The 24,013-nt window shown below is 40.9% G+C and overlaps 2 protein-coding genes across 2 annotated transcripts in view; one reads left to right on the forward strand and one right to left on the reverse strand.

Moving 5' to 3' along the window:
• nptx1l (neuronal pentraxin 1 like) lies at positions 1-4,782 on the reverse strand. Its single transcript, XM_036551164.1, has 5 exons — positions 4,251-4,782; positions 3,576-3,783; positions 2,219-2,463; positions 1,568-1,747; positions 1-1,249 (listed from the first exon to the last, which is right to left on the reverse strand). Exons 1-5 carry the CDS (start codon positions 4,677-4,679, stop codon positions 1,028-1,030), a joined length of 1,284 nt encoding a protein of 427 aa, XP_036407057.1. The 5' UTR covers positions 4,680-4,782; the 3' UTR covers positions 1-1,027.
• A 17,264-nt stretch (positions 4,783-22,046) lies between these two features.
• rptor (regulatory associated protein of MTOR, complex 1) overlaps positions 22,047-24,013 on the forward strand; it is a 156,227-nt gene continuing 154,260 nt past the window's right edge. Inside the window, exon 1 of the mRNA XM_036525885.1 lies at positions 22,047-22,467. The gene's annotated coding sequence lies outside the window, so the exon portion shown is untranslated. The remainder of the gene's footprint in view (positions 22,468-24,013) is intronic.

Genomic DNA, 24,013 nt, shown 5'->3' on the forward strand with positions numbered 1-24,013 from the left:
TCAGGGTATTATATATCACAATTTTATTACAAAAATTAGATCTTTTGAGTCTTTGAGTGTCGCCATGCTTTGAGCATATAACAATACAGTAAAAAACCCCAACCCAGAGGGATAATAAAAGCATTGATGCTGTTGCAGCATTTTGTCTTCCATGCTGTTACTGTACAGATAACATTCCTAATACAGAATACAAACACCTGCCAAAACACGTCATGTTCTTGAACAAATTGCTATTAAATACATTTAATAGAATAAGAAGAATTTTTCGCTTCCAAAATAAACGAATGAAACAAATAAAATTAATGAGTACAAATTATCCGCAAATGATAACGAATGTGCTGAATGTTTGCACCAGCCCAAGGCACCCAGGCTCGTAACATGTTGGCAATTAACGACATTCTTACAGAAACACTTGAAGCAAATAATGATAACGACAACAGTAATCACAGTCTCTCTTTGCTTGTTTACCCTTCCGCATACCGTACTATTTCTGATTCACACGTTAGTCACAGTGCAAGTTCCAGGTAGGAGTGGGGAAAGGGGGTGGAGGGGGGTGGGGAGCGGTCAAGAATTTTAGCCGACTAATTTTACAAGTCAAATAATAGTGCCAGGACTGTTTGCCTGATGCTCACTTTCAGAGGGAGCGACGTTAATCCAGAGTGTGCTGTAATAGTTACTGTCCCACGTAAGGCGTCAATTACCCAGCTGCCGCTCCAGGAGAAAATAAGCGAAGAGCAGCTCGAAGGGCCTGCCAAACAACGCGCTTGCAAATGAAATTCCGATTTAAAAAGAAATCAATACCAACACAGTCCCACTGACGTTTCCAAGACAAACGAAACAAAAAAATCAAGACCAAAACATTTTAGTGTTTTGCACATAAATATTTAAATATTTATAGAAATCCCAGTTTTGCGCTATATTTAATAAATGTTTCAGTTTTTTAAATTAACGTTAAAATGAAGACTAGACCGACAGAGGCTTGGAAATACGCATTTCTGCTTGGCTTTTTTCTTTGCGGTTCTGCAGTTCAGTTGAGCTGACGGCAAGGCTCGAATGTCCACTTGGTAGCTCCACCATAAACTTCAATGCTGGTCTCCGACCACGAGAAGACGTTCCCCACCTGCGCTTTGCTGTTGCACGTTGCCAGGTTGTAAATATCTCCAGTAGAAAGCTTCTTATCCCAGATATTGAAATTCGCCAGCTCACCAACAAACGCTTGGGTTGCATCGAACCCTCCTCCCAGGATGTCCTGTAGAAATATAAATTGAATGGGTGACCTTTGGATTGATGCTGAGCAAAATCAGTGTACAGTTACTTCAGTTAACCCTCTGAGGTAGCCATCTTAAATATATATGACTTTTCTGCCGTTTAATAGCTGTGGGAGATGTAAATGTTGCCGTTTCATTTCAATTTGATGAAGGAAAAGGTTTGCCTCTCTCAAGCAAATACTACGAGGCAGTGCTGTTTTTTTTTATTATTATTATATTTCCTTCAGACACTACCTGTATACATGGCTACAGACTATCAAATATGGGATAATTTAAAATACGGATGTAGAAAGGCTCACCTGTTCTTGTCCCAGCACCAGAACCCCTTGAGGTTTGATTGGGTGGTACGGAGCCAGGTTTTCTCCGTTGCCCCTCATTACTCCATCCTGGTAGGCCTCCCACACCCCATCTCGTGTGGTCCAGGTCACACAGATATGATGCCATTTGCCGTCGTTAATAAGGAATGGCAACTTTGCTACCTGTGAGCGGGAAGACACCACCTCAGTTACCCTTGCCAAACATGAAATGTACGTTCATTAATTGTCATTGTCGTTCAAAATTAATTATACGGGACTGAATCTGTGATGGCAAAGACCTGGCTTTCTAAATGTTCTTTAAGGTAACATTTAAGCAAACGAAAGCTGCCGCAGCTTTCATTCACAACATCTTGACATTGTAGTTGAAATGTAAGAGTGTGCTCCTTCACGCAGCATTACTCAGCGATAACTGTAATACCTGAGTTCAAATTCGATTCGTTTCTACTCATTGTTTCACACAGTACATCATTATGGTACCGTGACAACCATATACACACATAGCATCAATAAGAGTAAATGTTTTCTTTGAATCGTATTTGTTTGGGCAAATCTATTATGCGTATGTGTGTATGTGAAGACAACCCCTGTGCTGCCACAGCCACTGTTGTTTTAGTGCCGTCTCGCAAGATCTACCTTGTCGTTGATGAGGATCTCCATAGGGTTGTTTCCCCACTCAATGAGTACTAGTTCATTGGCCTGCCCGGGAACGGCGTAGGAGAAAGGGGTGCCCACTCCCGGAGACGCATTAGACTTGATCCACATGCAGACGGTGAAGGCATACATCTCAGGCAGGCTCTTTTTCACTTTGGCGAACATATAGTTCGTTCGCAAAGGGAAGGTCAGCTGAAACTTGTCCAACGGTCTGTTGTCTTTCTGACCTGTAATAAAAAATACATCGTTTCGGGTAACCATTTTGGTAATAGCCTATACGGTATAGCAGCAAATTGACAGCCTGACCCAGCCAAAGGATTTTAAGCAGAATTTCTAAAGTGAATTGCTAACACTGATGCATAATTTTCCCCACAGTGAACATCTGCGATGAAGGTCAGTTGTGATAAAATCAAATTGCGGTGACTTCAGCTAGAGAATGTATTTTTCAGTTACACTATGTGGGCTATTTTGCACGCATTTCCCACGTCTTATTTTGCACGTCTTGCGCGTCGTAAATTCCAATACTCACAACCCATTAGCAGGTGCCACTAGTTGGCAAGACTGCGCATGATGTGTCGCAGATCACACCTTAAAGAACATTTCCGAGGCGAAATAAATGCAAATACTGGACTGGTTAAATAACAAACCCCGTTTGTCGTGACGCTACACTTTGTGCGACATGTTAGCGACCACATGAGCGGAGAACGGGGAATAGCGCTCTCCTTCAATCTCTCTCTCTCTCTGCTTCTGTCCCTCTCTCTCCTCCCACCTATTTCCTACCGTTTTACAACCTTTTGATGCCTGTTCTAACGAGATACAGTACGTCATAATCAATATTCAAAATGCGTCCGAGCATGAGGTTACATGCAGTGAGCATCGTTAGGCGTCCTGGTTAAGTTTGAGGAACTAAAGCCTGGGGTAATTGTAATTAAAACAGCTACACAGGGGGGGGGGGGGGCATGTGTATTTCCAAACGCAAATGTTGGGTTTGTATAACGCCACTACCAACAGACGGTTCAGGCAGATTTTTTTTTTTCTGCGAAGCATTCCAGCATGCCATAAATGTGTTAATGTCGGACGGAATATGTAAAGCAATGCAGCTCTCCACTCCCCCCGCCCCATCCGCACTGGGTCCGCAGCGACACAGTTAGGGAAAGATACGGTTTAGATTCAATTTACTCATATATTTTAAACAAATAAGCGGGGTGTAGCAGCATTTGAAGTGATGCTAATAATATATTTGAATAAGCCTTCGAGAAAGCACACATATTCATATTTGTTTCCGATGGCACAGTTTGAAACAAGCGATGCAGATACACCGAAAACACGTCTCTTTTACCTTTTTCCAAGTCGGTGATTCTCTGGTGCAGGGAAGTGAGGGTCGATTCCACTCTACCGCGCGGTTCTGTCTCATTCCTCTGACCGAGCTTGTTCTCCTCCAGAGTATTAACTCGGGACAGGACCTGCTTCTCCATGTCGTCGATTTTGTTCTGAAGAAGGTCTTTCAGACTGTTCGTCTGGGCTGAATTGTTGTTTCTGCTGAATTGCTGCGCGGGACAGAAAACAGTCGAAAGGGTTACTCGATTTAAAAAGGTTAGTGTCCAGTAAATAAACACTTTTACACGTGCAGGGACACTTACGCTCAAGACAGATTAAGACTCATTTAGAGCTTATTGCCTCGTGGTGTTAGCGGCTATTTGCATCAAGTACCTAAATTTGTACAAGCGGATTCTATCCGGTGACGGCTTCATTAGGATGGGAGCAGTTACATTCTTGCAACGGAAAATCTTTCCTGAAGATGACGGTTTTAAAAGGCTGGATCGATGGTGAAGCGTAATGAATACGATCCGAGGAAAATACGGCGTGATACATATATTAAGTCATTATAACTGTCTGGCGTTTCTGGAAATATAAAATACTTTTACCGGACTCCGTGTACATAAAAAACGACATGCGGGGCAGGTTATTATTTGTCACCGTTGTTCTTTCAACCGAAGGGCAAATATATACCTACCTCGAGGTTTTCAAGCCTCTGTTTAAGTGTCTGTAATGTTTGTCCCAGCTGCGCGAGAGTATCCGAGGGACCCCTTGATACATCCCCCATGGTATTTTTGGAGCCCGTTTCTTTTCTCCTGCCCCCGGCTCTTGCGTCCCCGGGCTCGGGCAGACTCTGGCTTTCACATCGACTCAACTTTGAAGTCAGTTCTCTGATTGTTTCTTTTTGGTTCATGATGGTTTCCTTTTGCTGGAGCACCGTCTCCCTCAGCTGCATGACCGTGGTCTTCAAATCCTCCCCTGGTCCGCTGTTTTGTAAAGTGGCTGCACATAAGTCCATATCCTTGGGCACGGACGTGCAAATGAACTGTGTCTGCCCGAAATCTTGGGTAGCTCCTTCCAGGAGTAAGAAAGAAAGTAAAAAAAGTTTCCGAGAGATCCCCTCCATTATGTTTGTGTGTAATATATATATATATATTTTTTTTTTTGGTTAGATGAGTGTGGCGTTAGAGCCTCTGTGGTGTTCGCAGATGGTTTCAGCACTTCGGAGCTGTCCACTGAAGCTGTGAGGATTTCATAGCGCGCGCCTGCTTTATATAGAGCCCGAGCGGCGCAGCGCAGGTTCGCCGCATCATGGCTGGGAGGATGCTAGTCTTGCAACCAAATCGCCTCCTCCCTTCTTGTTAAGGTGGATAAAAGGATCAGTTCAATCAAGTACCGCATTGGAAGTTTGTGATACGTTTTTGCCCATGATATTTCTTTACAATATTTTTTACTTTTTTAACCTTTTTATTTTTAAAAAAAAAATATGTCGTGTCATCTGTGACAGATTATATTTTGTCCATTTCTAACCTGTTTGCTGTCTGATTACTTGAGTTTGGAGGGTCACCCTAGACCAGGGGTGTCCAAACCTCTCCTGGAGGGCCACTTGTCCTGCATGTTTTAGATCTCTCCCTGCTCCAACACAGCTGATTCAAATGATCAGTTTGTTATTCAGCAGCTTCAGGAGTTCATAACGAGTTGATCATTTGAATCAGCTGTGTTGGAGCAGGGAGAGATGTAAACCATGCCCTAGACGTTTGGCCCCTTTCTACCAATACATTGTTCATTGTGTTATGTCTTGTGTGTGTGTGTGTGTGTGTGTGTGTGTGTGTGTGTGTGTGTGGTTTTAGGAGGGAAGGAGTAGAACGAGGCAGGATCTATAAAACAATTTAAAACAGCATTGTATTTTCAGTTTACACATTTGTCTGATTTGCCATTTGTTCTTAATTAACAGTAGAAAGTAGCCGTTGGTCATCACCATCACAGTGACATTGAATCCTTGATTTTGACCGAAAAACTTGTATATTCAAACCTGGGCACATTTTTTTCAAATTTGTTCAATATTTGCAATCGAACGAATCAGTAGGCTATATTTTAAATACATACTTTAGTGGAACGCTTAAAATGTGAAAGAGTTCATTTCCATCAGATGGACCTATGTTACATTGCAATGCTGCTTTGGGAAACAATTTCCTTTACCTTACTTGATATATTCAGGAATTGATAGGCCCAATCATTGATATGAATCCTAGAGCAAATGTTTTTGAAATCACACGTTTTCTCTCTTGGGGTACTAACATTACTTTAAATCGTTCCGTTTTATTATGACATTCAATTAGACATTAATGGACTGAAATCGGTGTCGCTTATTTTGCGAAGTCATGAAAGTACGTGCCTTTTCTAGTAAGTGTATCTAAGCCTTAAATGCTTCGTTTCTCCGAGTCCACCTTAAATCAGGCTCCTCCCTCCGTCCCGAGGGAACAGGGATCTTGGCAGGCTGCCTGTCCCGCAGAATATCAGCTCTGGCGCTCGTCGCTCAAATTCACTATTTTGTGTACGTTTCCTACGCCACTACTCGCAGCCGCTAGTTAGCGTGTTTCAACCCCTGAATTTCATCAGATCAGGATGTAACAATTGCCTGACTTCTGATATATTCCGTACATTTATTATGCTGTTGTTACTTAAACGAACAATATCCTTCAGATGTGCTGCTCAATTTATCTTTTCCTCGTTGATGCTGCTGATGTTGATTTGTTCCTAGCTGATGATGGTCATATACACAACTGCAATAATTGCGATAATAATATTTGAAGAGTAGCATTATGCTATCTGAAACTGTATGTGAATGGTGTAATGTGAGTGAATGCTGTAATCACCGAGGGTTAATTTGTATGTAGAATGTTCGTGCTTATAAAATGGTCTGATTAGTCTAAATAATTGCTGGTAGGACGACAATATTTCAGAATATAAGCTAACATATAAATATGTTTTTCCCGTGTAGAAGTGACTGCAACACGGACGTTTCAGTTTGGGTCGAACGATGGATAAACAGTTATTTTTGTAAGAAGACACAATTTCTCAAGTCGTGTATTTGTATATTTGGGTGCTAAGAAACAAATGTACCGTTTCACTCAAATTGTACCTGTAACATCACCCTATCTTTCCCAAGCAACAGAATCTCATGTCGGTAAGGAGTTTTATGTGCATTTTGTATGTACCTGAAGTTTACCCGTAAAGCATGATTTGTGGGGCTATGTTGCCTCTCCGCAGCCTGCTGTGATGGTAAGTTTCTCTACGACATTTCCCGGGTAGGTCGAAAAAATTTGGCAGCGAGTGTAGCTGAGAGTGAGGGTTGAGCCGAGGGTTGATACGTTTTTCTACGTCTCTCCACAGCCTGTCCCCGTAGTCTAGCGCAGAAAATATTTTTTAGCCAACGAGTTCTCGTCCTTTTCAGTTGACGTTTATTAGGACATCTGTAATTAAATGAATGGGAAAAATTATGTGTGTGCGTGATATAAATATATATATATGTAAATGTGTGTGTGTGTGTGTGTGTGTGTGTATGTATGTAGGCTATGTATGTATGAATGTACGTACGTATGTATATACTACCAAGAGGCGCCTAGCTAAATGGATATGGAACCGTTCATTTCAAATAATTAATTTAACAGGTTGTTGCATAACCACCCCGAGGCTGTCCTATTAATATTTATTAGATATACAGGAAAAAAAAGCACAGAGCGTTCATCATGAGGATGTGGAACGGAAATGTTGCACTCCTTTTAGTGTAACGTCGAACATTTTTGATCCTACTACCGGGAAGTTCTTTTCAGCCAACGACGTCAGCGCAGATAGCTCAATTCCTGACCCTCGTTATCCCCGTTCTGAGCACAAGAGAACCGAGGCAGTATTTACCAAGCCCACTGCATTGACTACTTAGGAATTGTACATTTGAATTGGCTCGTAGTGCCTTTTACATTATTTCACCCTCACTGTAACCTAAGGGCGAAATGGTCGTCTTTTTTGTTTCACTTGCTGTTACATCTTCTGCCTCGTTACCCTGCAAGCGTGTGGTCTTGCTTAAAAGTGTAATGTCTAATATATCCGAATGAAGGTGGTCTCCTTTGACAACCAAGCCATGCTGGGGTTGATCGTTACATGACATGAGAACCGGTTGTTAAAAATAAATGCTTTTTAAAAACAAGATATTACATTTTAGGTGTTAAAACAATGTTAGTCCTTTTTTTTTTTTTTTTACTACATATCACCATAAATATTTAGCATGACATGTCCTGGCCTACAATTTAATGTGTTGAACTCTGCAAAAAGAAAAATAAATTTCTAAAAAGAACAAAGGAAAATGCAAGTATTACAGTAAATGAAACAACTTGTCTTTACACTGTAAACATTAAAATGGTGCCTTAAAATGCTTGCTTTAACAATGAACATGTTTAAATGGATAGCAGACTTGATTGGTTACATAGTGGTTTTTGTGTCGTTCTTGTTCATAATTCAGAAACAATTCTTACAAAGTGGATGCAATCAAGTGTTCCATGAATGTTAAGATCTTAAAAGTGTACTCTTATTTTTAACCATTATCTTCAACACTGTACTAATAAAGTGTCCCTCCTGTGTAGTTAAGTCTGTGTAAAGAACTGACAAAGAGTCTTTCAGAAGGTCGGGAGAGACTCTATTAATTACACAAAGAAAACTAAGGCACTCTATGAATCACAGGAATAATAGTTTTGAAGTATATATCTTTGTAGTCCTGTGGTGCAAGCCTCCACCTGTCCACTCATGCTTTTACATTCAGAGCATTCAACTCAACAATTAAGTTAAAACAACAGTTTGTGAAGCACTATTGACGGCTGTATGTCCCTAGCACTGAACCTATAACAATGTGTGGTTATGGCAAATTAGTTAATGTTAAAGTTGTAGTGGTTTTCATTGGTTTTCATTGATTTTACTCATACCACTCCTATACAGTGACATCAGTGGTGCTAGGACTTGCTCTTCTGGAGCCTGGAACCATTTCTGTGCCTACATGAGAAAATATGTGTGTACATGAAGATCATCACTGGGGTCCATGACATAATGAATGACTAAAACAAGTGTGTTAACTTACCCTAACCAGATTTTTTAATGGTAATTTAAATGCCTCAGCGATGTGTATTTGCTTAGCTGTGTTTGCTTAATTTTTGTAATGAAAGATAACTATGAAATGTTATTATTGCTTGAGATAAACTATTCAAAGAAAACACTGCAAAGAGGTGTAAGAAATAATAGGGTGTAAATTTATTGACTCTGTGTGAGAAAACAATAAATTGGTTTATGGCATTGGTGGTACTGACATAAACCGGTAAGATTGTTAATGTCCAGACACCAACACACTCTGCGATAGTGCGCTTAGTAGTGAGAGAGATAGGGTCAGGTTCATTACTGCGACACTGTGACAACCAACTCACATAACAACCTGTCACAGTCCCCTCGCTTGATCCTCTATAAATCCTATAATTACACTGTAGTGTGTGTGTGTGTGTGTGTGTGTATGTTTTGCATTAGTTTTTGCATCAGTAAAAATTACTTTTAAAACCAGAATGCTTTATTTTCAAGGCATTCTACAAAAGTAACACTGACTCAATCACTATGTAAAAGATAAGGAAAATTAACATGTCAGCTGTCCTCAATTTGTTTAATTATTGATTCTGGGTGTAGTAATCAGCACAGTGGCAAGCTATAGGCAAGAAACTGTCAAGGTAAATTATATGTTAATGGGTAATGCACCTACATCTAATTGTCGCTGTCAGACTGAGAGAACTCACGCGAAAATGTCCTATATGCAGAAAAAAGAGAAAAACACAGTCCTGTAACATTAGACCCATTGGTCACCTTGTATTTTATTTATCTCAGATACCTGCAGGAAAACAGACATGTATCTGCTCCCGGCATTAAATACAGTAATTCAAATGAATGTCCAGCAGCCTGTTTCTTATTATATATTCATACTTGCACTGCTGCCTACACAAACAAAACACTACACCATATGCCTCACCATTTTTTTAATCGCACCCTCGATTTTGTTGCGTGACAAGAGCATCTAGGAACCATGAATCTCTGTCGCTTCTGAATTTTTTCTTCCTCCATCTCGCAGGCAGAACTTGGTTAAATGCATGTGTGTGAAATTGTACTGTTATAAACAAGTGCTCTCACCTTGTTAAGATTCAGACACAATTGTCTGGTCTGTTTAAGCCAAATTGCCCCACATTACATCAGACATCTTCCTTACTTGATGCACAAGAAAAGTGACAGAGAGCTTCTGAGTGCAAACTCCTCAGAGGAATGACACACATACAGTAGGGTGCAATAATTGGACAAAAGGTAGATGCAGACAGTGACTGCACCGAAGCACGGTGTATGACGGTCACAAACACAGGCAGTGACTTGGTGGAGGTTATGGATACACCTATGTTCTATTGTGCTGGAAGTTGCTTTGGATATGAGTGTCTGCTAAATGAATGCAATGTAATGTAATGAAGTAAGGACCTGTGCTGTTACCCTGTCTCTGGGACATGGTGAGCATCAGGGTGACGTTCCTCTAGAGGAAGCAGCCGCTCCCCTCCCAACTGCACTGGCTACAGCAGAGCAGGGGCTGCTGGAAAATAGGCTCCGATCTGTAATAATCAGTCTCCCTGCATCTCCTGAATAATGCATCCCCTTATAATAGAACACACTCTCTAATGACAGAGATAGATAAGTATCATTTCACATGTTGGCGCCAAGCCGCAGCGCTCTCTTATTTTTCCAGCATCTGCAATGGTGTATGCCATTAAATTTGGAAAAAATAAATAAATAAATAAATAAACGAATGGCATATTGAAATTTTTATTACCATTGCCTTTCAATGGTCTGGCAGAATCTGCGGAAGGTTTGCCATTGAAGAGGATCCCACGAATGCCTGGAAGGGGTATGAGTCTCTTTACAGTACTAATAACTGATTGCTTCCTGCAACATCATCCCTCTGTCTCCCAGCGGTGTGGTGGAATCGCTCTCTGCAATGAGTTCGTAGTGGGTGTGTTTTTTTCTGCGTTTGACTTAGTCGATGAGGTGCTCTGCCCTCCGGATTGGCTGAAAGAGACATTATGAATAGCTCAGTGTTGGAGAGCGACTGAACCTCCTTCTCAGTTTGGAGATCCCTGGCCAAGGATGTGGCCAGTCTACTGCAGTTAACAGTGCACTGCTTTATGAGGTCAGGCTCGTGCAACTGTATGTTCATCTGAAACAATAAAGGGACGTATGACATTGTAGTTTTATACAATCTAGTAAATGCTGATGTTAACCAATCGTAGCATTGAACAGTAGCATCTTCATTTCTGAGCTGCACCCTCTTCATGAATGCAAATGCTATTTGCTTGGTTTAGGAAGGGAAACCATGTTGATCAAAGTGTTTTTTCCCCTCTGTGTTTTATTAATGTCTCTTTGCAGGTCCTTGCCGTGCTCATTTCAACATAAACACCACTGTAGGTGCCCGCATTGCACTTTGTCTTGAAACTTCACTGCAGTGCCTGCAGGCAGAGAGAGCTTTGGATGGAAAAGCAAAAGAAAATATTTTCCAGCATTCACTATGCAGGCAGAAAACACACAACAATGATTTTCATAACCTTGGTCTAAACTCGAGAATGACATAATGACAGTACTGTATCTGTACTGCTATTTAGGCCCTGTGTACATGGGAAGGTCAAGCATTGTACAGCACCTGTTTCAGAAGCTGTTGAAGCAGTAAATATTAATACTTTTTTCCTCCATATGTTAGAGCGAAAGAAATATTTTGTAATGCGATGTCAAGGGGGTTGATACTTTTTCCGTGTTATGCGCACTAACAAGATTAACCGAAACAACTGGGAGATGTTTGCAATCATAATTTCCTGAACGTTTCTCCTTCAAAATTATTGTTTCTTTAAAGCGTTCAGATCCAAGACGGAACTGCAATTTCCATATCTCAAAGGATTTCCGTCAAAATAAGCAGCCCTTGGAAATCATTAGTAATAGCATTTCTGAAATGACTGAAATCATTACACCTTTCCTCTTGCACATGTGTTGCATTCTTATCACATCTCAGCCTTTTCCATTCCAGCTCTCAGCAGAGAATATATTATATATTTGAGAATGAGAGACCAGTGCTGTGTTTTAGATTCGAAAGCTCCCAGGGCACTTGCCTTTAATCACCATCAAAACACTAATGCCTGTTTATCTGTGGATGTAGCTGCTATCCTGCTTCATGAAGTCTGCAAAATACACTGATGTTCCCAGGCCCATTGAACACTTAATCAACACGTGCACACGGAGAGGTGCTATGGTGTATTTCTCCCTGTAGTACATTTCAGAAAACTGTTAGCTTGTACTGTCGAATCTAATCTTTTTTTTTCAAAATGATACAAAAACCTTCATATACCTATATGATGATGTGTCTGTAGTATAATACGGGCGGCAGTGTGCCACAGCTGTAAGGAGAAAGGCTCATAACCAAAAGGTTGCAGGTTTGATTCCCTGCTGGGGCACTGCTGCTGTGCCCTTATGCAAGGTACTTAACCCAGAACTACCTCAGTAAATATCCAGCTGTATAGATGGACAAAACTGCAAACCCCTGTAAGTTGCTTTGGATAAGAGCGTCTGCTAAATGACAATGAGGTAACACATTCATAAAATGGAGACAGTTTCTGTGTTTATGGGGGAGGCATATAGTTTTTGAATATGATGATATAGGGAAAAGTAGTAATAGTAGCTCAACTGAAAGAAAATAAGCAATGCTATGCTAACTGAACACTCCAAACAGTTTACAGGATGCCACACCTCAGCCTCTGTATAACTTTCTCTCCTGAAACAAGAGCCTGATTTATCTGGAAGAGCCTGCAGTAAAGCAGAGGATGAGGGGGTAAAAGAGATGCTAACCCAATTCCATGCTGCTTCCAGTTACACTTAATGACGTGGGAGTCAGAACCCCCGAGCTGTTTGAGTATTGGAGAGGTGAGCTGGATTTCAGCATTACTGACAAATGGAATTAAAACGGCCCTCTAGATTCCATTGCAACCGTCTGACTCCTGATGCACTCTTCTACAGATGGAGGAATGCCGCAGCCATTTTGGGATCACTGGGCCTTGCGTGGTATGCAGCCGCTAATGGGCCAAATGCATATTCCAGTGAATGTACACTGTACATAACAGGATGTGAAAAATTGCTCGCCTGGAGTTAATTAAACAGGATTCTCAAGTCATCACTCATTTTTTTTCTCTTTTTCTTTTTTTTTTTTTAGTTCTGCTCTTGGTTCAGCAGATGAATAAGTTATACATCCTTTCCCCATGTTTTATTAAAGGTTAGAAGTTGATTCTTTTCCTTCTTGTGTAGGAGCCGTCCTAAATTGGTATAATACATCATCTGGCATTCGACGCCGTGCTGAAGTGCGGTTATTTTCCCTGCGTTATCATAAGAGGGGGAAATTCAGTGGGAAAAAATTGAGATATTGCACGGAAAGAGGTGCTGCTCGGGGCACAGCACTGAAAGCAAGGAAACATAAAGAGGAGCAATGATGGGGAGCGGTCTGAAAACCTGTATTACTGTTACCAATCAGCAATAACTCTGTATAAAGTCTCAAATCCGAGGTATCTAGTAAAAATGCAAATGACCTGAAAGATTTTAACATCAGGCCCTCACTGTGACAAAAAAAAAAATCAGATTTTTTTTTTTTTATCCTAAAGTGAATAAGCCAGCATAATTCCTCTGTAACACGATCCTCCTTTCTCTGCATTTGGTTTAGTGGCTCCAGTGTCCTTGTTTTTAAAATGCAAATAGCGATCATTTCATTAGATCAGATTTAGATTCCTGCTAGACTCCCGTCTACCTTTTTGTCAAATGAGATTAATCTTTTCTTTGTGTGTACGTGTGCCTGCTGCATGTGCCTTCATTAAAGTCTTTTTTCGCGAAGCATACGTTTTGCTGCCTGAGTGTTCCATTTGAATATCAAAAGCCGTCTTTTGTATGCATTTGAAATACATCTTGCGTTAAATAAATCTTTGAAGCGAGCATGCTCAGATTTTCTCCTCCTTTCACAGCGAGTTTGGCCTGTGCATTGCTCCCTGGCTGTTGACACCTCATCCAAGTTGCTTTACAGTCATGACACCTCATTAAGATGGGTTTAAAGCATTGAAGTGCTTCCACAGTACGTTATGGGTTGTCAAAGCTCGGATTTAAACCAAAATAAAATGAACGCAACAGCGACTCCATTGATCCCAGTTCAATCGCACGCTTGCAGCCGATATCAAACCCAAAACCCTTCACTGATGTGATTCTCTTTAGAGACGATGTGCTGTGTTCTGCGCTGATCTGATGATAAACTACAGGGTTAACTTTGCATCTGATTGCGCTCCTCCTATCCCTGAACAGCGGAGCAGCTGTTGTCTGCCAGTGATGAATGGTTCTTCAGGTTGGGGAGCTTATTATGTTCCTTGAATGGATCTGAACACACGAGCGTCCTTCAGGATGGATGTAACCTGAGCGTCGCCCCGTCTCCTCACCCTCACAGGACGGGGAGGGGAGGAGGAACAGGGGTAAAAATAACTTTCTCAATAATTGTGTAAAGATTACGGCCTCCGAGCCACCGGAGTTGCTAAAACCCGCTCTTTGAAGGCACACCATTTCTTCCCTCAAGTGGAAAAAGCCACTTAATTAACACTGGAGGTGCAAGGGGGTAGGTGGGAGTCTTTACAGCTCTTCAAGGTCCCTGCCCTTCTTCTCCACATGGCTTTCAAGTCCTGAAGTCATTAGTGTTGGATCGCACTTTATCGACTCTGTTAAGTAACTTTGTGAAGTTGGGGGAAGATAATCTAAGTGAATGGGATCTTTTCTCCATCCATTCCTCTATGGTTATAGAACACATGTGTGACAGGATTTTCTGTTGATTGCCTCCACGACTGTAATAACGTATCAGTGTATGGCCGTGAGTTACAGGACGGAGCACTTAAGCATTTATTGACTGGTTTGTCTATTTGGCAAATAAAGATTAGAGCACAGCTGCAGGTACAGGGGGGCATATCCGCTTATCACACTCTGGCAGCTTCCTGCTGACAATGTTCCGTCTTGCTGATCTGAAAGGCAATTCCTAGAGGGAGGGAGGTCAATTTTTAACTGATGAGTCTCTCAGCTTCAGTGCAGGTCCAGAGCATAATATTTGTAGGGCAAATACTGGTCTAAAAATTGAGTAAGGGTGAACGAGGTTCACCCTTACTCCAGTCTCCAGTCTCCAGCCTAGCATACTTTCATTTCTTTCTGGGCCCGCTTTTCCCTTGTGGGGGTGCTCTTTATGCCCATGGCAGATTGGAGTGGGGGGGGGGGGGGCATGGCTTCCACGTGGAGAGAAAGAGGAGGCACTGGATGATGAAGCCACCACACGCTTTGCATTTCTGTGGATTCCCGCTCTGAAGAGGGCAGCAGCTGGGAAACAGGGTTCAAGGAAGGGAGTGCTCTGTTCTCTGCCTCACATCGCCTAAATGCGCACATCCACCTTTGCCTTCCTCCAGCTCCCAGGCTTTCTCATCAGGGCCAGCACGGCAGCCCCTCTCTCACAGCTTCATAAATAATAAAATTGGAGCGCTCCCCCCCACCACCACCACCACACTGTAAAAATAGACGTCCTTTTTTGTTGAATATTTCATTCATCCTCTCTTCTGTCTCCTCTTAATATTTACAGAAGACAAGGAGGGAAAGTGAGATTCAGGAGAACACCTCTCTGAAAGCAAACTGCCTTCTCCGCCACCCCTCCCCCCCTGCAGGGAAGCGTTTTTGTCTAATGTCAACTTTGGACTCCCTGTCCTGGCTGATGACAGTCCTTGATAAACTCATCTGAGAGAAAAATTCAACAAATGAGGCCATAAATAAACAAGCAGAGTTTACAAAGTGTTTGATTTTTTTTTTGATTAATATTTGATGTGTTTGATTTGTTGTGATACCAACCTTGAATTTCAATTATACACCCAGCAGTTGCCACAGAACTTAGATTCACTTCATTTGTGATGTTAATAGTAATATACAAGAGGAAGGAATCTGTGACCTTTGTCAATATTAGTCATTAATCACGTTAAGATAACGGCATAGAGTGGGACTCGGAGTTCATTGTAGTTTCAAAGCATCAAATGAATGATATCAGAGCTTACGGACCTCTGTTCATGTCTACAGGACTAAGGAAAAAAGATATAAAGACAATAATAGGTTTGCACTGATGGTGGTGGTGGGGGGCATGAATTGACAAGTGGAGCACTCCTGAAAGTCTACGTGCTGATGGCTGTGAATTGCTTGTGTAGCTGAGAGTACCATAACGTTTCCGGCCATTATCTCAGTTGTGAAGTGAGCATGCTGAAAGTGAGAATGCTTTTATTCTGGTCCCTGACTCTGCTGCCTCAATATTTCGTGTTGGAATCAGGGCCTAGAAAGATTTAGGCTTCTCACTTTTTGTTTCATTTAGGCCTGGGAACAACTCCAGCCGTGGGTCTGTGCTCAGTAGATTATGTCAGTGTGCTCCCAATCTGCATGGCAGGGAGCTGGGGGTTGGGGGGTGCAGTCTCCCCAAACTCAGGGTCCCACCCTTCATCGTGTCTTTGAGATTACCTTAGTTCCCTTGTGCAGCAAACACAATGCCAAGGGGGAACAGATTCAACCAACCAAAGTTATGCTTTACGCTCAGAATTCCAGATTGCTTTGTGTTCTGGCGTTCCACACAAAACAGCTGTGGGGTGACTGTCCTAAAAAGTCCACAGAGAGGAAGATTCTAGTGGCTTTTAAACAGGCCATGGTGTTTTCATGTTTTCTCATGAGCTGACTTGCTAGTGCATACGCCAAAGCTCTCCCCTTGTGCTTATTTCAACAGGAGGCAGTTAAGCAACTGTGCAATTTTGTCAGATTAAAGAGTGAAGTGACTGAGACAGAGGGTGAGTCATGAATCTCCACCTTCCTCAGAAATTGATCTCTCCCTCCCATGAAGCTCTCAATCACATTGGAGTAGGCATTGCACAGGGCTTCCTCCTAATGGACGTTTGTTTCTCCTTTCTCAGTGAAATATTGTAGAACACATCCTTCCTCTCACAGTCCTTTCTCACATAGCGCTCCGCTTCTATTGTCCCTTCCGCCGCTCTCTCCTCTCTCTGTGCGTCTCTCACCGTGATTTTCAGACCTCCTGCAGCAGTGCACACCTAAGACAGCCTCACTGAGGCCAAGGGCAGAACGTGGCGGAGGTGAAAAGCGTTGAATAACAATGCAACCCTCCTACACGCGCGCTTATGGTGTGGGAAATCATATTCATGTGTTTCAGTAGGTATGGAACAGGAATATGTTTACTTTTAGGCAACAGCACGAGCCAGGGTTCAGTGAGGGTGACCTGTTCTCATTTTCGATCCATCATCTGTTCTGTTTCTATTACGTGTAGCACGTGTTACGTGTATGCGACCGTCCATACAATCTCCGGTCGCATACACACACACACACACACGGCTGGGTGCAGGAACACCAAGGGCCTGAATAGCATGAGTCAAACTCCTGTCGATCACAGCACGTGGGAGTGCGTGTAGGTGTCTGCGTGGATGCACTGGACATGTGGTGAGCTAATGCAGGATATTTCAGTTCCAGGGAAGATGGTGGGATCATGGTCAAACAAACTCCTAAGATGCGGCATCTGTTGCTCACCAGTTTGTGGTCGAGGAGGAAGCAGAAGAGAAAGAGTATTTCTTTTAGTCACCAAGACAGATGGCCTTTTTTTTTAAACCGCCTTCATTTCCAAGACAAAACTCCAAGCTCCAGCTGTTTGAAGAATGAGTACAAAGGAAGACAGCAGAGGATATGCAGGAACAGAACAGGCAGCTGCTTCTGTGGAACTTCACAGAATTAACAGTAAAAACAGCCAGCCGTAATTCAAAATACATGCGGTGTGAAGTAAAATATTGGCAAAACAAGTCTGGTAGCTCAGAAGATCTACACATCTAATTTACTGAGTATTGCATCATTTATAGATGAAAATGTGCATTTTCTTTAAAGAGTTAAGTATAAAATTTGTGTAATGTGTAATGTGTATTTATTGTAGATATTCCTTATCTCTGTCGCCAATATTTTATGTAAAAGGTGATCAAGATTGTGGTGAAAGTAGCCAAAAGTAATACAATTATTTAGCAAAAAAGGGATGGAAATGAAAAAAGTTAGTTATGATGTGTTATGAGGTGTAGTTATGTGGTGTACCTTGCCTGGCCAAGCTTTGGCACTTTGTCATGCAGTACTTCTAATATTGTTGACTCTGTATGGTTTTTCGCTTGTGTTGTATTGTACCTCACTTGTAAACTGCTTTGGATAAAAGCGTCTGCCAAATGAATAAATGTAAATGTAATGTAAATGTTTCACATAAACTGGGAGGAGGCACATCCTGGCTTTACACACTCCTGACACAGTGCTCTCAGCCTCCAAAACTTGATAGTCTTTACAGAACCTGGGAAGAGAATCTGGGAAGGGAGAAACAAGGCAGCAGATTATTGGATCATGTTGGAGAACATGGAAAGAGATACTCCCAGGGAAATGGCGAGATGAACTCTAAAGCAGTCTGATATTTGCTTGAGATGTGACAAAGCTAGAGTTATTTTCTTGCACGTTTCATGAATGTAAAATGCCAGAAAAGCTTATGGTCCCACATAACAACATCACTCAGCAGTGTGGTGGGGCAGAACTGACGCCAAGCCTAGCCCTTGGCAACCAGGAGAGACATGACCACTGAACAACTTTCATTGTGCGGACTTGCTCAACTGGGTGTAGGGCTGTACTTTAGCACCTTTGTGAAAGAAACCAATGAAAGAGCTGTCCATGTCTAACTTTTTTTCAGATTATAAAACAGCCATGAGAGTTTGTTAATGATTTGGGGCCCCTATATGAAAGTGATAAAGAGCAGATAAGATGGGACGTGTTGGTACAATGAACTGTATAATTTGAATATGTGAGATATTCTGTAGGACAATAATGGTCAGCCCATGCTGTTTTATCCCATTATTTCCCTTATGTCTGCATTCCTGTTTTGAAAAAGCAATAAAAGGTAAATTACAAGAAAACCCACAAACCCATACACAAATTAAATATATTGCAATATCTCGAGAAGCATGCTATTCAACCCAAAAATATATTGCAAATATATCTGAAATAAAGTAAGGCAAATCAGAAATATATATTGTAATATTCCAAAACAGCATATAACATACATATTTTAAATATATTGTCTGAGGTAAAAATATACACTTTAAAATATATCCTTAATACAGTATGTACTTTAATACAGTATTTACAGCATATACTTTTCAGTGACTGGCAGTGTGTCCTTCTATATGTTGAATACACACACATATACACTCACACACACACACACACACACACACACACACACACACACACACACACACACACACCTAAAGCAGAGAGGGGTTTTCTATTTTGGTGAGCTGGAACCACCTCAAACACATATGCAAATTAGACACAAACAAAAATTCTAACTGGGTGCAAATTGCACTCACAGCCTAATCTACACTGAGCCACTTCGCTAACGTGTTTGCTGATTGTGGCTCCAGGTCTCAGTTCATTATAATTATTGATGAACTATTATTTCAACAACTGGATTACAAATAGGAAGTATGAATTTAGAAGAAAACAAGTATTTTATTATTTATGCTTAAAATGTATGTGTTATTGGGCTAGCACAATACAAAACTCAGTAATTACCAGTCTGCAAAACTGAAAAATAAATGCAAAAGAAAATGACAATAAATGAGAGGTAAACAGTAGAAAGTACACACAATTAAGGAAAGAATCTTTACAGGTTCAAAGCTAAAAGAATTTGCTTATGGTAAATGGGACATTTCTTCCCAAAAGAAGAAACTATTCCTAAGCATTCAAGAAACATATGATGTCTCAGGTCAAAATCCTAGGACAGATGTAATTCTTCACCCTAAACAGCAAATAGATATGTAATATAAGATGCTCTGCTTGGCATCATAATGGTTTAGCCTCAACAAGGTGCTTACCTATGACAGGATGGTCTTTCTGAGCCATGGTCCAATCACAACAGCGATTTTTCTGCCTTTTATTGCCCTTGCTCAGAGCCATGTATGACTGACAGCACAATCAGACACCTCACATAAAAAAATGTCAGTACAAAAGACCAGATGTAATGGCAAGACCCTTTCCAGATGTCTTCACACTTGACGGAGGCAGGATTGTCATTTTTAGCAGACTGCATTGTACATATATTCGACTGTACTTGTTTTTTTCTTTTTTTTTAAATAACAACTTGCAAGCTTATGTATTGTCATAAAAGTCAAATGCAAATTATATAATTGTTGATCAAATAGGCAATACAATGCGTCTCAATATCAATGAAATAGCCATAAAATGTTTGCAGAACTTCATTTTCATTTCTTCAAGCAGAGGTGTCTTTTACTCCTCGCAGCACTGTAAAACCAATCTTTTTCAAAATAATAAATTAAATGAACACATTCACACTTTGATGACATATTGAGAAATCTGCTGTATGTTATCTGTATTTTTTATGCATTGATTTGAATGACTACAACCACAAAGACATGAAAATAGAACTGCAACATTAAGCGTCATTCTTTGTCATGACTCAACAGGCCTAGTTTGTTTCAACAATGACTTGCATGACCTATAATGAAAAAATGAATGCACATCTCCTAATTTTTATGTTGATCTCTATGAATGTGTCACTCATTACAGTTATCTGACCACCATACTGTCTGCTTGTACTTGAAAATACTTGATTTGATGCATCCGTTGTAATATTGGCTGGGTGGACCCCCCACTACAGGCTCTACGGCTCAGTTGTAATTTGCAAACTTTAATAAAACTTTCTAACATGCTATTAAATAATATGAGGTTGTTCTTGCTGATTATTGCATATTTGAAAATCACTTGTGGGCAGACGACAGAATAATTTTCTTCATGCCATGTCCTGATTGCAAAATACTTTTATTCAGGTCCTCACACAGGCTGCTTGAGATGGATTCTGCATAGCTAACAACAGGCATTCTCATCTGCATATTTTTGCAGCCTTTCATTATGCTCATCTAGACACAATGACCAAGATGCCAAATGAAATTGCAATACTAAGAATGGATATGCAAAATTTGACAAAAAAAATTATTTTGACAAATATATCAATTTGAAGACAATATGCAAATTTTCCACTAATTATTTCCTCTAATTACAGATTGCTGGGCTTGATTCAGAAGGCACGCATACATTGGAATTTGACTTCTGAATTTAAAAGCAGTTAAATATGGCATTATTTATCTTCTGGATGAGTCCAATTTTAAGCGTAGGCTTCAAGCATTTACTTTTTGACTTTATCGTACTGTTGTGTCCTTGGATGTAGGTACCCACTTTATCCCTAATATTTCGTTAGGTATCTACTGTTGTTTGTTTTCATGGTGTTGTTTCAGGCTGGGTTGTTGTTTCAATTTTTGCAGTTTTGATTTAACATGGTTGCTCAAGATTGCTGCACCTGCCTGTGCTTTTTGACTGTGTCACTCCACATGTACATAGATCTGTGTTATGGGGCCTACAGGTCCCACAAGGATGAGCTGACTGTGTAATACATGTGAGTGATTAATATATGTTAATATTATGCTATTATACTGGATGAAAGCAAGAACTGTTCCATATGGTCATTGTTAAAAAACCCAGTGTGTTGCTGACCTACCATTCCACTATAGTAAGACTCATCAACTCACTCTCTGACAGATTGAGATGTAACTTCAGTTACATTTGACACCATTAGTTACTGTCTGATTATGTGTGCCTGGGAGTTGTGTGAGGGTCATAAATGGATGGCATATGGCCCACGGGCCAGTTTAAATTCTTTCCTTTTTCTTTGCATTTGGGTAGAGCCGTGTTAACTATGTCACAGTTAGAATCAAGGTTGAATTTATCTTAAAACATTATGTTCCAGGACTTTTCCAGGATTTTTTAATGTGTCTGTGATGGAAACTACTACTACTGCTACATTGAATGAGTATGCAAACAAGTTCTCAATGTCACTTTACCACTAATCTGAAATGAAATCAACAGAAATTCAGTTTAAAACGCTGTGGTGATTCTGCGAAATTTATTTTAGCACGTTTACTCGTTAAACCAAGGACCAAGGCTAAATTCACCATTGAGCATTTTATCACTCCATCGAGAGTTGTTTTCCTAGTACATTAGTGAAGCAATCAGGCAGTGAAGTCAATCTACTGTTTAAAGCAAACAGGTGATTTCTGGGGGGAGCAAAGAAGTATACTCAGTCTATATAATAATCCCACCAGACTACCGTGTATAACATCATCCCAGAACGTTTGCAATGACGTTCCACTGACATCTCCCACTTCCAATCCCGCCCTAGCCGCCACAGTGCATTCTGGGTCTAGCCCAACATGGCGGCGCCCTTGTGCAAATGCTGAGAAAGTGTCTCTGCGGGGAAACCGAAGCGATTTCAGATTCAGATTCGCGGCGGCGACAACAGAGAATCGTCGGCGACCGTCCACGGAAGCGACAGAGAAGAGTTACGACCGAGTCACCGATTGCACGAGCTCGGCGGAGCTTTGCGTGGCCCAGGCAGAGAGTCCGTGTAAAGATGGGCCTCTTTTCCAGCCCCTAGCAAGCGGGGAGAGACGCCGCAGATTCCCCGACAAACGCGCACCGGGTGAACTCGGAACTGTCGGCATTGACATTTATCGCAGATTGTGGGATTTGCCATATAATTTGCTGTCCGGTGTTCTCTGCGCGGCCGCCTCTGTTGTGCAAAAGGGACGCACAAGTTTCCAAGCCCGCGGGAGGGATTCAACCGCGTCAAGGTCTGTGGCTAGCTAGCGTTACTCTGATTCAGTCACTGAAAATCGCCATTTATGCAGCTAGCTAGCGCGCTGCATCTGCCCCGGCTGCCAAGGAAATTAAACTGACCTGTTTAGATACTCTGTTGCTGGTCATCTTTGATCGTGAATGTAGCTTACTAGCTAGTTTGCTCTGATCGTTTGTATAGTTGTCTAGGTAGCTAGCTAAGTTGCTAAAGATGTAGTAGTGTAGCTGGCTGTGCATCTAGCTAACTGATAATTTGTTTCCTGTAAGTAGTTAGATAACGGGATGGCTGAACGCTTATGTTATAACTAGTAAACTAGCAAACTGGTTATCGACTTTATTGTAAATCGCTTCTGGTAGCTAGCGAGCTATTACGCTTTCTTACAGTGATTTTTACCCTAGCTAACTAGCGAACCTAGCAAGCTATTTTGGTTATTGTAGCTTCTCCACTAATGCGTGACTTCCATTATTCTTCAAAGACTATTCATTGATCCTGCAAGTTATCATAGGAGCTGAGTTAATAAGTATTCAGTAGTTGGCTATTGAACACTGAATTAATGAACCAACTTGGTTTTGCAGTGTAAAACACCTGTCAACTAAACGCTAGGATATTGGCTAGCTGTATAACTAGTAACCATGTAGATGTCTCCAGAGATACACTGTAGCTAGCTATCATGTAACAGCAATTTTACCATCTTAAACTTTTTTTCTTAGTTGGTAATACTCTAATTGTGAATGTCAGTATAACAATTTGCATGAATATTGCTCAATTACTAGTGTACAGTAGAGTAAAATAGTAAATGTCACCTTCGACTTTGAAACCACGTGTTCCAGGTGGGAATTGCGCTTTTGAGATGACATGTGGGCGTGTCCCCGAAAGGAAGAATTGATGGGAACAGTTAGATCTGGGTTGTGGGCCTCTTTTTTTTTTTTTTAAAGAAGTAATACGTTAATGCTGGCAGATGCTTTTACTTAATGCTGAGTGGTAAAGCAGGAATGTGAAAATAAAAACAGCACCTCTCCTTGTTAGTAACATTTTGACTTAATAAAGAGTTTCACTTGGAATACTGAATAAGAATATAGCTGGCGACTTTACACTGCTGCTTAGTAGGCTTCAATGCTTAAAGTTATATTGCAGGGTATTGTGGTGTATTTTGGATGTAATGAAAGATACTGCCTTGATCTCTCACCTGCTATTGAGTCAGTTTTTTTTTGTTTGTGACAAAAGATAGCAGCTGGGATTCATTTGTTTTGTTACATATTTTTAATGACTTTGGGTGTGCTTTTAGGGGTTTCGTTATATTAAATTACAGTCAATGTAATTATTTCATCTGTTTAATTTTAAAACAACAGTTACCCACTTTGATGAAGCCATTAAAGACTTACCGGTCAAATTATGCTTTACTCTTGGGTTTATGTTGTTGAGCCTTCCACATTTATAAAGTTTTATTTGCATTTGTACGTAATTTAATTGCAGTATAATATTATCCAGCTTAAGGGGTAGTGTTCAGACAAATAATTGTAATCAAATATTTGTTGTATTTA

This window comes from Megalops cyprinoides, chromosome 1, assembly GCF_013368585.1.
Source record: "Megalops cyprinoides isolate fMegCyp1 chromosome 1, fMegCyp1.pri, whole genome shotgun sequence".
Classification (NCBI taxonomy): Eukaryota; Metazoa; Chordata; class Actinopteri; order Elopiformes; family Megalopidae; genus Megalops; species Megalops cyprinoides.

What these genes read in the sequence shown, in the direction of transcription:
- nptx1l (XM_036551164.1), bottom strand. Translation starts at nt 4,679, where the DNA reads ATGGAGGGGATCTCTCGGAAACTTTTTTTACTTTCTTTCTTACTCCTG. An exon ending in AGATCCTCATCAACGACAAG is followed by an intron (nt 1,748 to 2,218) that starts GTAGATCTTGCG and finishes TCCCGCTCACAG; the next exon opens with GTAGCAAAGTTGCCATTCCT. An exon ending in TGGTGCTGGGACAAGAACAG is followed by an intron (nt 1,250 to 1,567) that starts GTGAGCCTTTCT and finishes ATATTTCTACAG; the next exon opens with GACATCCTGGGAGGAGGGTT.